This window comes from Musca vetustissima, unplaced genomic scaffold (genome assembly GCF_032173495.1).
Source record: "Musca vetustissima isolate MV318-11 ecotype Yass unplaced genomic scaffold, APGP_CSIRO_Mvet_v1 utg7477, whole genome shotgun sequence".
Taxonomy (NCBI): domain Eukaryota; kingdom Metazoa; phylum Arthropoda; class Insecta; order Diptera; family Muscidae; genus Musca; species Musca vetustissima.
This window is the reverse complement of record NW_026872851.1, coordinates 74140-87450: the sequence shown is the minus strand read 5'-3', so window position 1 is coordinate 87450 and position 13311 is coordinate 74140. Positions and strand designations below refer to the sequence as shown.

The 13311-nt window shown below is 31.2% G+C and overlaps 1 protein-coding gene across 1 annotated transcript; it reads right to left on the bottom strand.

The window, feature by feature from the left end:
• Positions 1-285: 285 nt before the first annotated feature.
• Positions 286-7133, bottom strand: LOC133320972 (ABC transporter G family member 20). The gene is made up of 11 exons (XM_061530067.1): positions 7027-7133; positions 6690-6849; positions 6363-6625; positions 2457-2550; positions 2013-2392; positions 1699-1933; positions 1453-1630; positions 1195-1381; positions 741-1006; positions 563-649; positions 286-497 (listed from the first exon to the last, which is right to left on the bottom strand). Exons 1-11 carry the CDS (start codon positions 7131-7133, stop codon positions 286-288), a joined length of 2169 nt encoding a protein of 722 aa, XP_061386051.1.
• Between the last annotated feature and the right edge of the window lie 6178 nt (positions 7134-13311).

Here is a 13311-nt window from a genome sequence, read left to right as displayed (position 1 = left end):
ATTTATGAATGATTTGAAAATGGATTCAAGGGAATGTCAATGAGGAAAATTTTTTTCAATGGGAAAAATTTACTTTTCTGAAATATTTTGTGAGCTTTTGTGATATCTATTAACTGTGTCTACATATTTTAAATGATTGTTTTATAAAAATAATAAATATTTTATGTCATGATGTTTTAATTCTTCTGTGAGAGATGATAATCTATGCGAGACTTGACGTAAAAAAATTTTGCGAAATACTTTTTTTTTTAAATTAAAAAGAATAGCTAAACCTAAATTCTCTGCTTACGCCTTACGTTTCAGACCCACCATACACAGCGTAAAGAAAATTACAATCCAGGCAGCCATGACCAAAAAGCCACCATATACCTTGCCATTGGTAATATCCCAACCTTTCTCGAGGATATTACGGGCCGATATTGAGGGCAATGTAAAGGGGAAATATAATACCACGTCCTGCAAGGCCTTGGGCATGCCTTCCAGGGGCCACAAGAGACCTGTAGAAAGGAAATAAAAATTTTTAAATGCAATATTGAGGCAAAGTTTGATCTCCTCTACATACCACACAAAATAATCATGGGGTAGAAAGCTCCAGTGGCCACGAAATTTGCCTCTGTATGCGATTTACAATAGACCGATATCAGCAAACCTAAAAAAAGATTTTTTTTAAATAAATTTTTCTCTCTCTTCACAAATTAACACCTCCGTTTACACAATTTTTTTTTGTGTAATTTTCTTACCAAACAACATGCCACAAAACGAGGTCAATGTCAATAAAAATATCAGCGTTGTCGTATCGCCCTTATTATAGGTGTCAAACACTAAACCAATATAGACGATTACTTCAATGCTCTGCGCCACCATGATAATGAATTGGGTCAACAAATGGGCCCACAACATTTGTATGGCCGAAACACCGGCCACCAGGGTGCGATCCCAAACACCATCCAAACGCTCCTCAATGAAAACGGAAGCGGTCATCAAGGTGGCCAAGAAGAAGACCATGCTGGAAAGAAGGGAAAAATAAAAATTGGAAAGAATTCTTTAAATTCTGTAAAAAATTCTTTAAATTATTTTTTTTTTAATCTGTACTTTGAGGCCTTTAAATTCTCTCTCTCTCTCTTCGCAGACCTCAAAATCCGTACTTGGAGGCCTTTAAAATTTTTTTCAAAAATATTTAATTTTATTACTTACGTCATTACAACCCCAGGTGCCACATAGCGCTGGAATTCCATATCCTCAGTACCATAAATGGGTTCTTGCATATTCACCGGGATCGAAGCCAGGCTGGGAGAATAATTACAATCGCTGACGACCTCCTTAATGAAGCTGCCATATACTTCACGCAATTTCCTTTCCAAATAGTAGGAGATTTGGCGATCTGAAACCGAGTCAAAAAAATTCGAAATTAAATTCAGTTTGGAGCGGGATCGAACGGAATTTTCCCCTTACCCGTATTATCTAAATGCACCGTAACCTGAGAATTATCAATGGCATCATCTTCGGCATAGCGTCCATCTTCTAAGAATGTCTGCATAGAAGTGGAAAAGTTACGGGCAAAATAGACATAACCCAGAATTTTGGCCTTTTTGGCATCACGATGGGCCTCCTCCAGGTTGGAATAAAATACCTGAAAAGAAATATATATTTTTTATCATTTTTTCTTTCTAAAAAAATCCCAACAATTTATGTACTCACCCTATGCAGGTGATCTGACCCCTCCAGCCCCGTTATATAGCGACATGATAAATTACTAAAATAGCAGGTATCATTCGCTGGGGTCACCGTTATCAAATCAGGGTTATAGCACGATTCCCATTGGCGCACCTCATCATTGACAATACCAATCTTGAGATTTGTGGGTGTCTTGCCGACGGCCATATAGAAACAGGACAGTTGAATGATGGGAAAGAGTAACATGAAAATAATTCCTCTGCAAAAAAGAGAACCAAAAGAAGAGATCAGTTGCTAGGATACCTCTTAGAAAAAAATCTTCTTCTTCCAAAACTTACGAGGGCTGTCTAAAAAGTTGTACAAAATTTTTCGTCATCAGCGCCTTGATGCGACCCTTCGTGGTGAAGAAACACTTTTTCGTATTATCATTATCTTCCTCTTCGATTTGTTGTGGAGGCTTCTCACTCATCGACTTCTCTGTGGGCTGCATAATCGACGAGGCATCGATAACCTCAACACCATTACAAATTGCGTTGCTGTTATGATGATGCTGCTGTTGGGAAGGTAACTGGGCCAATGATGCCTCAATGACATCATTATCACCCTGCTTTTGACTCAATATCAGAAAGGCATCCTCAATGGAATTCACCTCGAAGCGTAGCATTATATTTTCCGGTGTATCTTCGGCCAATAGCACACCTTTGCGCATGAGACCGATCTAGGAAAAGAAAATTATTTTTGTGAAGAAGTTCTCTTCGAAGTATTGAAAGTTTGTTACTTACACAATTGGCTTGTTTAGCCTCCTCGATATAATGTGTCGTTATAATCACAGCCATTTTACTATTTCTGGTCGTCTCCACCAGGAATTCCCAGATTCTGAAAAGACAACAACAAGAATATGATGATAATTTGAATTCTAACCAAATTTTATATTTTTTCTTTTATTTTCAGGTAAATATTACGATAACAGAGCTCCTCTCTCAAGGATTTACATAACTCTGTTAATAACAGAGTTCTATCTCGAAGTATTAACAGATCTCTGTTAATAACATGGTTTGTAAAAATGACATTGATGTCCTCCACACCCTCTAAAGTATTAAATTTTCGTATTTTTTCGTAAATATTCTCATAACAGAGCTCTTCTCCATGAATTTACATAACTCTGTTAATAACAGAACTGCTTCTCGAAGTGTTAATAGACTTCGGTTAATGGCATGGTTTGTAAAAATGACTTGATGCTTTTCACACCCTCTAAAGTATTAAATTTTTGGATTTATTTCCATAATTTGGGAAATTTTGAACTCTGTTAACATTTTTAACAGACCTCTGTTAATAACATAGCTTCAATTTTTGAAAATTTTTTTTTCGCTTCTCCACACATTAATTGGCTTTTAAATTGAAGAAATTTATTTTTTTTCTAAACTCTGTTAAGTTAACAGAGCTCTGTTATTAACATAATTACGATTTTTGGAAAAAATGTCAACATAAATTCATATTGTATGATTTCCTAACTTTATCGGATATTTAAAAGTAAAGAAATATACATTTTTTGCGAACTCTGTTAAGTTAAAAGAGTTATGTTAATAACATAATTTAGATTTTTATCCACTAGGCAATTTTTTACCACATATTTAGTAGATTTTCTTGGAATATTCAATAATTTGTGATCTCTGTTAAGTTAACAGAGTACTGTTAACATTTTAACAGAACTCTGTTATTAACATAATCTTGAATTTCTTTAAAAATGTATAGTATACTTCCTCCCATTCCATGCTGGCTTTAAAAATTCAAGAAATTGGCATATAGGAAAATTCTGTTAAGTTAACAGAGGTCTGTTAATTTAACATTATTTCAATTGGTTGTTAATTAGTCGGCAGAAGTTGGCGTGCAATTAATCAAACATTCCCGACCTTTTAAATTTAAGAAATGTAGACTTTCACATATTCTGTTAAGTTAACAGAGCTCTGTTAATAACATAATCTCGATTTTCTGTAACATATTTAACATAAATTGATAGAAAATGAAGTTCAAGAAATCAGCATTTTAATCAATTCTGTTAAGTTAACAGAGGTCTGTTAATAACATAATGTTAGAAACAGAGCTCTGGTTATAACATTTTTCTCAAATTTAATGGAAAATTTCTCAGTTTGATTATTTTTTCACATCCAAAAACTCTCAGAAGTAATTTTGTGTCACTCTCTGTTAACTTAACAGAGCTCTGTTCATAACATTTAGCTCTGATAAAAGGTGAAATATCGCCAATTTGACAATTTTCGACACATTTAAATGATTTGGAATTTGGAAAATCAAAATTTTTGGGCACTCTGTTAACTTAACAGAGCTCTGTTATTAACATATTAAATTCTGTTAATAACATTTTACACTCTGTTATTAAAAAAACTTAATTTAGATAACAAATTCACAATTAAATCAATTTTCGAGACCCTCTGTTATCTTAACAGTGCTCTGTTAATAACATTTTCGATTCTGTTAATGACATTTTTTTCTATTTTTCACATATTTAAACATTTTAAAAACTCTCAGAGGTAATTTGTTGTCCCTCTGTTAACTTAACAGAGCTCTGTTAATAACATTTGTCATTCTTTTATTAACATTTTTTGTAAAAAAATCTAAAATTAGTGAAAAAATCCTCAAAAAATCCTGAAATCAATTTCGGGTCCCTCTGTTAACTTAACATAACTCTGTTAATAACATTTGTCATTCTGTTAATAAAATTTTTTCTAAAAAAATCTAAAATTAGTGAAAAAATCCCCAATTAAACTACCCTACAATAACAAAAGTCAATTTTCGGGTCCCTCTGTTAATAACATTTTTTCCAAAACATGTCAAATTTTGGGGGAAATCCTCAATTAAACTACTCTACAATAACGAACAGGAATTTTCAGGACCCTCTGTTAACTTAACAGAGCTCTGTTAATAACATTTACCATTCTGTTATTAACATTTTTTCTAAAAAATTTTAAAATTAGTAAAAAATCCTCAACTAAACTACGTACAAGAACTAAAATCAATTTCGGGTCCCTCTGTTAACTTAACATAACTCTGTTAATAACATTAGCCATTCAGTTATTAACATTTGTTCTAAAAAAAATTAAAATGATTAAAAAATCCTCAATTAAACTACGCTACAATAACAAAAATGAATTTTCGGGTCCCTCTGTTAACTTAGCAGAGCTCTGTTAATAACATTTTACATTATGTTAATAACATTTTTTGCAAAAAATATCAAATTTGGGGAAAATCCGCAATTAAACTGCTCTACAATAACGAAAATTAATTTTCGGGCGCTTCTGTTAACTTAACAGGGCTCTGTTAATAACATTTTACATTATGTTAATAACATTTTTTGCAAAAAATATCAAATTTGAGGGGAAATCCGCAATTAAACTACCCTGCAATAACAAAAATCAATTTTCTAGCCCCTCTGTTAACTTCACAGAGCTCTGTTAATAACATTTTACATTATGTTAATAACATTTTTTTTGCAAAAAATGTCAAATTTTGGGGGAAATCCGCAATTAAACTACTCTACAATAACGAAAATGAATTTTCGGGTTCCTCTGTTAACTTAACAGAGCTCTGTTAATAACATTTTACATTATATTAATAACATTTTTTTGTAAAAAATTTCAAATTTGGAGGAAATCCTCAATTAAACTCCCTGCAATAACAAAAATCAAATTTCGCGACCCTCTGTTAACTTAACAGAGCTCTGTTAATAACATTTTACATTATGTTAATAAAATTTTTTGCAAAAAATGTCAATTTTTGGGGGAAATCCGCAATTAAACTACTCTACAATAACGAAAAAGGATTTTCGCGTCCCTCTGTTAACTTAACATAACTCTGATAATAACATTTGTCATTCTGTTAATAACATTTTTTCTAAAAAATATCTAAAATTGGTAAAAATCTGCAATTAAACTACCCTGCAATAACAAAAATCAATTTTCGGGTCCCTCTGTTAACTTAACAGAGCTCTGTTAATAACATTTTACATTATGTTAACATTTTTTGCAAAAAAATTCAAATTTGAGGGGAAATCCGCAATTGAACTACTCTACAATAACGTAAATTAATTTTCGGGACCCTCTGTTAACTTAACAGGGCTCTGTTAATAACATTTTACATTATGTTAATAACATTTTTTGCAAAAATGTAAAATTTTGGGGGAAATCCTCAATTAAACTACTCTACAATAACGAACAGGAATTTTCGGGTCCCTCTGTTAACTTAACAGAGCTCTGTTAATAACATTTTACAATCTGTTAATGACATTTTGTTCTTAGAAATGTCAAATTTTGGGGAAATCCATAATAAAGCTATCCTACAAGAATGGGAATCAATTTTCTAGACCCTCTGTTAACTCAACAGAGCTCTGTTAATAACATTTACCATTCTGTTAAAAACATTTTTTCAAAAAAATGTCAAATTATAGCAAAATTCCGAATTTAATTACCCTGCAATAACGAAAATCAATTTCCGGCACCCTCTGTTAACATTTTTCTTCGATTTTGTGACAAAAGATCTCAAATATAAAATTCTCGGCCCATTTGAACCTCTCCTAACCAGTTATGTGATTTTTGGACCCCTCTGTTAACTTAACATAACTCTGTTAATAACATAAAACCTTTAATTTTTAGAAAAAAAATCTCTTTCGAACTTACTTTTCTCTCAGCATTGGATCCAATCCAACGGTCGGTTCATCCAATATCAACAATTCCGGATCGTGGATCATGGCACATGCGAATGAAACACGCCGCTGTTGGCCACCACTGCATTTCTTTACCAATTGTGTGGCCGGGGGCAGTTGCAACAGATCACGTAAAATTTTAAATTTCTCACGAATCTTATCGTCTTTCATGCCATAAATTCGACCGAAATAATAGACGGTCTCTTTGACGGTCATTTCTTCGACCAAGGCAATTTCCTGGGAGGGAGAGAGAAGGGTTAATTTTTGAAGCAATTTGTTGAGGGAATTTTCAAAACTTTACCTGAGGCATATAACCAATCCTTGACCCGGGTATACCACTACCCGGTGCACCAGGTTTAAGACCCAATACCCTTACATCACCGCTATTGAATTGACGTTGGCCCACAATACATGAGAGGAGGGTGGTCTTACCGCATCCAGAGGCACCCAATAGGCCATAGCTAAAAATCGAGAGACAACAACAAATGGTTATGTTATTTTTTGTTGTTGTAGAACATGAATATAGAAAATGAAACTGATTTTTTGTTTTCGGACGACCTTGTTTAAAATTCTTTTGGCGTATTTTCAAGACAAGTGTGGACTACGGTTTTTTTTCTTCTTTTAAATATTCTACTCACATGGAACCACGCTGGACATTCATATTCAAATAGTTGAGTATAATTTTCGGCTTTGATTTGCTGCCATAATATTTGTAGCCATTTCGTACTTCGACGGCCGCCGACATTTTCGTGGTCGTTTATTTGTTTGTGAATCAATTAGTTGGCTGAGGGGGAAAGGTGGGGAGGTGTGGAGGGTTATCGTAGCTCTATCGTTCGTACGTTCTGCTGCTGTTATAGTTTTCAAATGTTAGTTAAAAATATTATCTCCAAAGCCGCCTGGGTCCCTTAATCGTCCAGGTTGTTTTTTATGTTAAGCGGGGGGACTCAAGGCTTCAACTTCGTTACTTGTTCTACGATTTCATTTAATTTTTTGATCCATAGATAAAAAATTCTAATGTTCCCGGAATCGATCTTCTCTTCTCATACACGTCCCGCTGTTCTCTGTTCTTCTGCTACAACTTTCAATCCGGCTTGCTTGTGTGGCTAAACGCTGCGCATAAAAATTTAGTTTCGTCTCGTTTTTATTTTTTCTTTCTTGGCGGGTTCCCCTTTTTATGATCTTCTTAGGTTCCTTTTGTTGTTGTTGTTGTTATTGCCATAGAAATGCGTAGCTATAAAAAAAAAAAAAATAATTTAAAACGAAATCAATTTAAAATTCAAGAGCATATCACATAGTTTGATCCGTCAATTATTTATTTTTTTATTATTATGGAAAATAAGAAGACAATGGAGGAGAAAAAAATACAACAACAAATCACCCCACACAGAAGCAAAATGCTTGGCATTCTACAAATAAGGAATAGAATAATTCATTGTGTACATATATATAGTTTATGTTAATGAAATATCGGAATTTGTATTCTCCACTCAGCAGAGAGGGATATTTTGCCTTGCAAGCAATTCAAGGGTTCATATTTTTATTTCAAAGCAATTTTTTGGTATTCAACAAAAGTGATTTTTAGACTTCTATATCTCCTCTACATTCTCTGTAAATTTGGGTAAAATATTTCAAGAAATAGCCAAGTTACAGGCCAATAATCATGTGCGCAAAAATTTTGAAAAAATGTTTTGGGAAATCGAGTTCTCTAGGAAAAATAATTTTTTGAATATTGCAAATATTTTTATATTTTAATTTTTTTAGAGGCTACAATATCTCCTCTTAGATATCTGAAAAATTTCGTCAAAATATTCCTCGAAATACTCAAGTTATAGCCCAATAATCATTGGCGCAAGAGATTTGAAAATATCAGGTATTTTTGCGTAAGCAAGTTCTAAGGGGGATAACTTTGTAAGTATTCCAAATATTTTTATGATTTCAATTGTTATAGAGCCTACTATATCTCCTCTTAAATACCAAGCAAGTTTTATCAAAATATTCCAAGAAATACTCGAGTTATAACCCAAAAATCATTCGTGCAAGAATTTCGAAAGATTCGATTATTTTTGGGTAAACGTATTCTAAGTATCATAACTTTGTAAGTATTCCAAATATTTTCTTGATTTCAATTTTTATTGAGCTCTCAATATCTCATCTTAAATATCTGAAAGTTTTGTCAAAATATTCCAAGAAATACTCGAGTTATAGCCCAAAAATTATTCGTGCAAGAATTTACAATAATGAGGGTATTTTTGCGTAATCGTTTTCTATTGACCATAACTTTGTAAGAAATCCAAAAAAATTCATAATTTCAATTGATTTTGAAAGCCAATACATCTATTTTTCAAATTGTGATAAGCGGGGTTGCCATATCGTAACAAATACCCAAGTTATACCCCAAAAATTATTCGTGCAAGAATTTTGAGAGAGTCGGGTTTTTTTTGGTAATAGTGTTTTAAGACCCATAACTTTGTAATAACACCAAATATAACTACGATTTTATATGATTTTGAAAGCCAACTGATCTATCTTTCAAATTCATGCACGCGAGGTTACCATATCGTAACAAATTTCTGAGATATTCACCAAAAACTTTATTACATGAATTTAGGAAAAGTCGGGAATTTTTGCGTAATCGGGTTTTAAGACGGATAGGTTTTTAAGTATTCCAAATATTTTCATGATTTCAATTGTTATTGAGCTCACAATATCTCCTCTGCGTTATCTGCAAGTTTCGTCAAAATATTCCAAGAAATACTCAAGTTATAGCCCACAAAACATTCGTGCAAGAAATTTTGGAAAATGGGGGTATTTTTGCGTTATGAGATTCTAAGGAGGATTTTTTTCTTAAGTGTCCCAAAAATATTTATAATTTTGATTGATTTCAAGACTACAATATCTCCTCTGCGTTATCTGCAAGTTTCGTCAAAATATTCCAAGAAATACTCAAGTTATAGCCCACAAATCATTCGTGCAAGAATTTTGAAAGAGTCGATTATTTTTGGGTAAACGTATTCTAGGTATCATAACTTTGTAAGTATTCCAAATATTTTCATGATTTCAATTGTTATTGAGCTCACAATATCTCCTCTGCGTTATCTGCAAGTTTCGTCAAAATATTCCAATAAATACTCAAGTTATAGCCCACAAAACATTCGTGCAAGAATTTTTGGAAAATGGGGGTATTTTTGCGTAATCGTTTTCTATTGGGATTTTTTTCGGAAATTCAAAAATATTTATAATTTTGATTGATTTTGAAAGCCAATATCTCCTTTTCAAATATCTGCAAATTTCGTTGCCAAATATTCCAAGAAATTTCTCGAGATATATAGCCAAAAAATTATTATGCAAGAATTTTTAAAGAGTCGATTATTTTTGGGTAATCGTATTCTAGGTATCATAACTTTGTAAGTATTCCAAATATTTTCATGATTTCAATTTTTATAGAGCTCACAATATCTCCTCTGCGTTATCTGCAAGTTTCGTGAAAATATTCCAAGAAATACTCGAGTTATAGCCCACAAAATATTCGTGCAAGAATTTTTAAGGATTCAGCCATTTTTGCGTAATCGTTTTCTATTGACCATAACTTAGTAAGAAATCCAAATAAATTCATAATTTCAATTGATTTTGATAGCCAACCGATCTATTATTCGAATCCATGCACGCGAGGTTGCCATATCGTAACAAATTTTCCAAGATATTTACCAAAAAACTTTATTACATGAATTTAGAAAAAAGTCGTAATCATGTTCTAGGAAGGATAACTTTTTAAATACCTCAATTATTTTCCTAATTTCGATTTATTTGGAGATTGGAATATCTTCTCTTCGATATCTGCAAGTTTTGTCAAAATATTCCAATAAATACTCAAGTTATGGCCCACAAAACATTCGTACAAATAATGAGGGTATTTTTGCGTCATCAGGTTCTAGGGACAATAACTTTGTAATAAATCGAAATAAATTCATAATTATAATTGAATTTGAAAGCTAAGACCTCTATTTGTAAATGATATGTACGCGAGGTTGCCATATCTTTACAAATTTTCGAGATATTCAACAACATTTTTATTACACAAAAATTTGAGAAATTGTATGTAATATGTGTAACGACTTAAATTATTGCAATTAAATATCTCGAAATATGTAGCTGAATTGGAAATTTCGTTGCTGAATAACATTTTATGCAGCTGAATATCATTAAAAGTGAAAAAATATTAACGCAAAATTAATTTAATTTAGCTGAATTAGAATTTTTGCAGTTGAATTCATTTATTAGTAGCTGAATTGCATTTTAAAACAACAAACTGTATGCAATATGTGTAAAAACTTCAATTATTGTTTTTAAATATCTCAAAATCTGTAGTTGAGTAGGAAAATTCCTTGCTGAATGACATTTTATGCAGCTGAATATCATTTAAAATGAGAGGGTATGTGGTAAATGTTCCCAAAATTGAAATAAATTGACTCAAAATTCTTTTAAACGATATAAAATCTTAAAATATATGCAATTTTACATAAAAAAATTAGCTGAATTTGAATTTTGCACCTGAATTAATTTATTAGTAGATGAATAACGTTTTAAAACATCAATTTGGATGTAATATGTGTAAAGACTTCAATTATTGGTCCTAAATATCCCAAAATATGTTTCTGAATAGCAAAATACCTTGCTGAACTACATTTTATGCAGCTGAATATAATTAAAAATGAGAGAGTATGTGATAAACGTGCACTAAATTGAAAATAAATGACTCAGAATTAATTTAACGGCGTAATATGATAAAATATATAACAGTGTATGTGAAAAAATTTAGCTGAATTTGATATTTTGCAGCTGAATTAATTTTTCAGTAGCTGAATAACACTTTACAATAACAAATTGGATGTAAAGTGTGTAAGGACTTCAATTATTGCTGAATAAGAAAAATACCTTGCTGAATAAGATTTTATGCAGCTGAATAGCAATAAAATTGAAAGGATATGTGATAAATGTGCTCTAAATTGACTCAAAATTAATTTATCGGCATAAAATAATACAATATATGCAATTTTTATTTTAAAAAATTAGCTGAATTAGAATTTTTGCGGCTGAATAACATTTTATTATCCAAGAATTTTATTAAACTTTGCAAAAATTTCATATATGTTCATTAAATATCCCAATATGTGTTGCTGCATAGCAAAATGCCTTGCTGAATAAGATTTTATGCAGCTGAATATCATTAAAAAGTAAAGGGTATACGAAAAATATACCCTAAAATCATTTTGCGTGCTGCTGATTAGCTGTAAGCTTGGCTGAATTGCCTAAAACTTGGCTGAATTACAATTTTTGACAGCTGAATAGGAAATTGATGACTTTATTTTGTATAAAATAAAGTCTTTATGATCTGTTTCAAGTGTTATTTTGACATTGATCACACCACATGCATCAATTCAGCATCAAATTTTTTTTTTCTACAAAATAAAATTGCATCCCATTTTTTTATGATAAACCTTCATTTTGTTTAAAAAACCTTCGAAATTTATAATTTTTTTTATTAGCACAGAAATTCATCACACCAGGAAGGACAAATAATAAACAAAACAAAATTGTGGGTACTTAAATCACTCTCTGGGTGTGTATGTGTGTGTGTGAGTGTATTTATTTGCTTGTAAACACAGTTAATATTTTAACTGTCATTTTAACAATGAACTGTCAATGAAATATGAGTTATGTGTCAACAGGTAAATAAAAACAACAAAAAATCGCGATGATGGGTTATTTCTCATTGTTCGCTGTGGTCTTAAAGATGACGATCAAAGTTAATGACATATTACAGCAGAAATAACAACAAAAATAATAACAATGACAAAAAAATTAAAACAACAAAAACAATGACAAAAAATAAAATGTCAACAGCCTGTAGTTTGGAATTAAAAAAAAAATCAAAAAATTTACAAAAAAAATTTTAGAAACACAAAATGTCTAGGCCGAGACAATGCAGCCAGCCATAACTTTACAACAACATTTGATTAGGCAAAAACAACAACAACAAGTTTGGTCTTAATCATCACTATATTTGAAATGTATTTAAGCCACAGACACACATGTGTGTGTGTATGCACGTAGATGACCTTTGAAGACAGTATTTAAAACAATTGGTTAATATGACCCGCAACAGCACATATGGTTACAACAACAACAACAAAGAAAATAATAGTCATAAACAAATATAGAAAATCTAATTAACCTCAATTTAAAGCATTTAAATTTGTAACCATTTAAACAAAAATTTTTTGGGTTCATAGAAGAGGCGTGGATTTTTTTTTTAAATCTATGTCGTCAAATAAATTTTGCGTATTTTTTTCCATTTAGGGCACATTTATCACATAGCCCTTTAATTTTTATTGACATTCAGCTGCATAAAATCTAATTCAACAGGATATTTGTCTTATTCAGCAACACATATTAGCATATTTAATGTCAATAATTAAAGTCGTTACACATATTACAACCAATTTTTTATTTTAAAATGTAATTTAGCTACTAAAAAATAAATTCAGCTGCAAAATCTCAAATACAGCAAAAATTTTTCGTAAACAAATTCATATATTTTATTATTTTCAATTCAGAGCACATTTATCACATAGCCCTTTCATTTTTATTGATATTCAGCTGTCTAAAATCTAATTCAGCAGGGTATTTTTCTTATTCAGCAACACATATTGGCATATTTATTGTCAATAATTGAAGTCGTTACACATATTTCAACCAATTTGTTATTTTAAAATGTAATTCAGCTACTAAAAAAATAATTCAGCTGCAAAATCTCAAATTCAGCTAATTTTTTTCGTAAACAAATTCATATATTTTATTATTTTATGCCGTTAAATAATTTTTGAGTTATTTTTTTTCAATTCAGAGCACATTAATCATATATC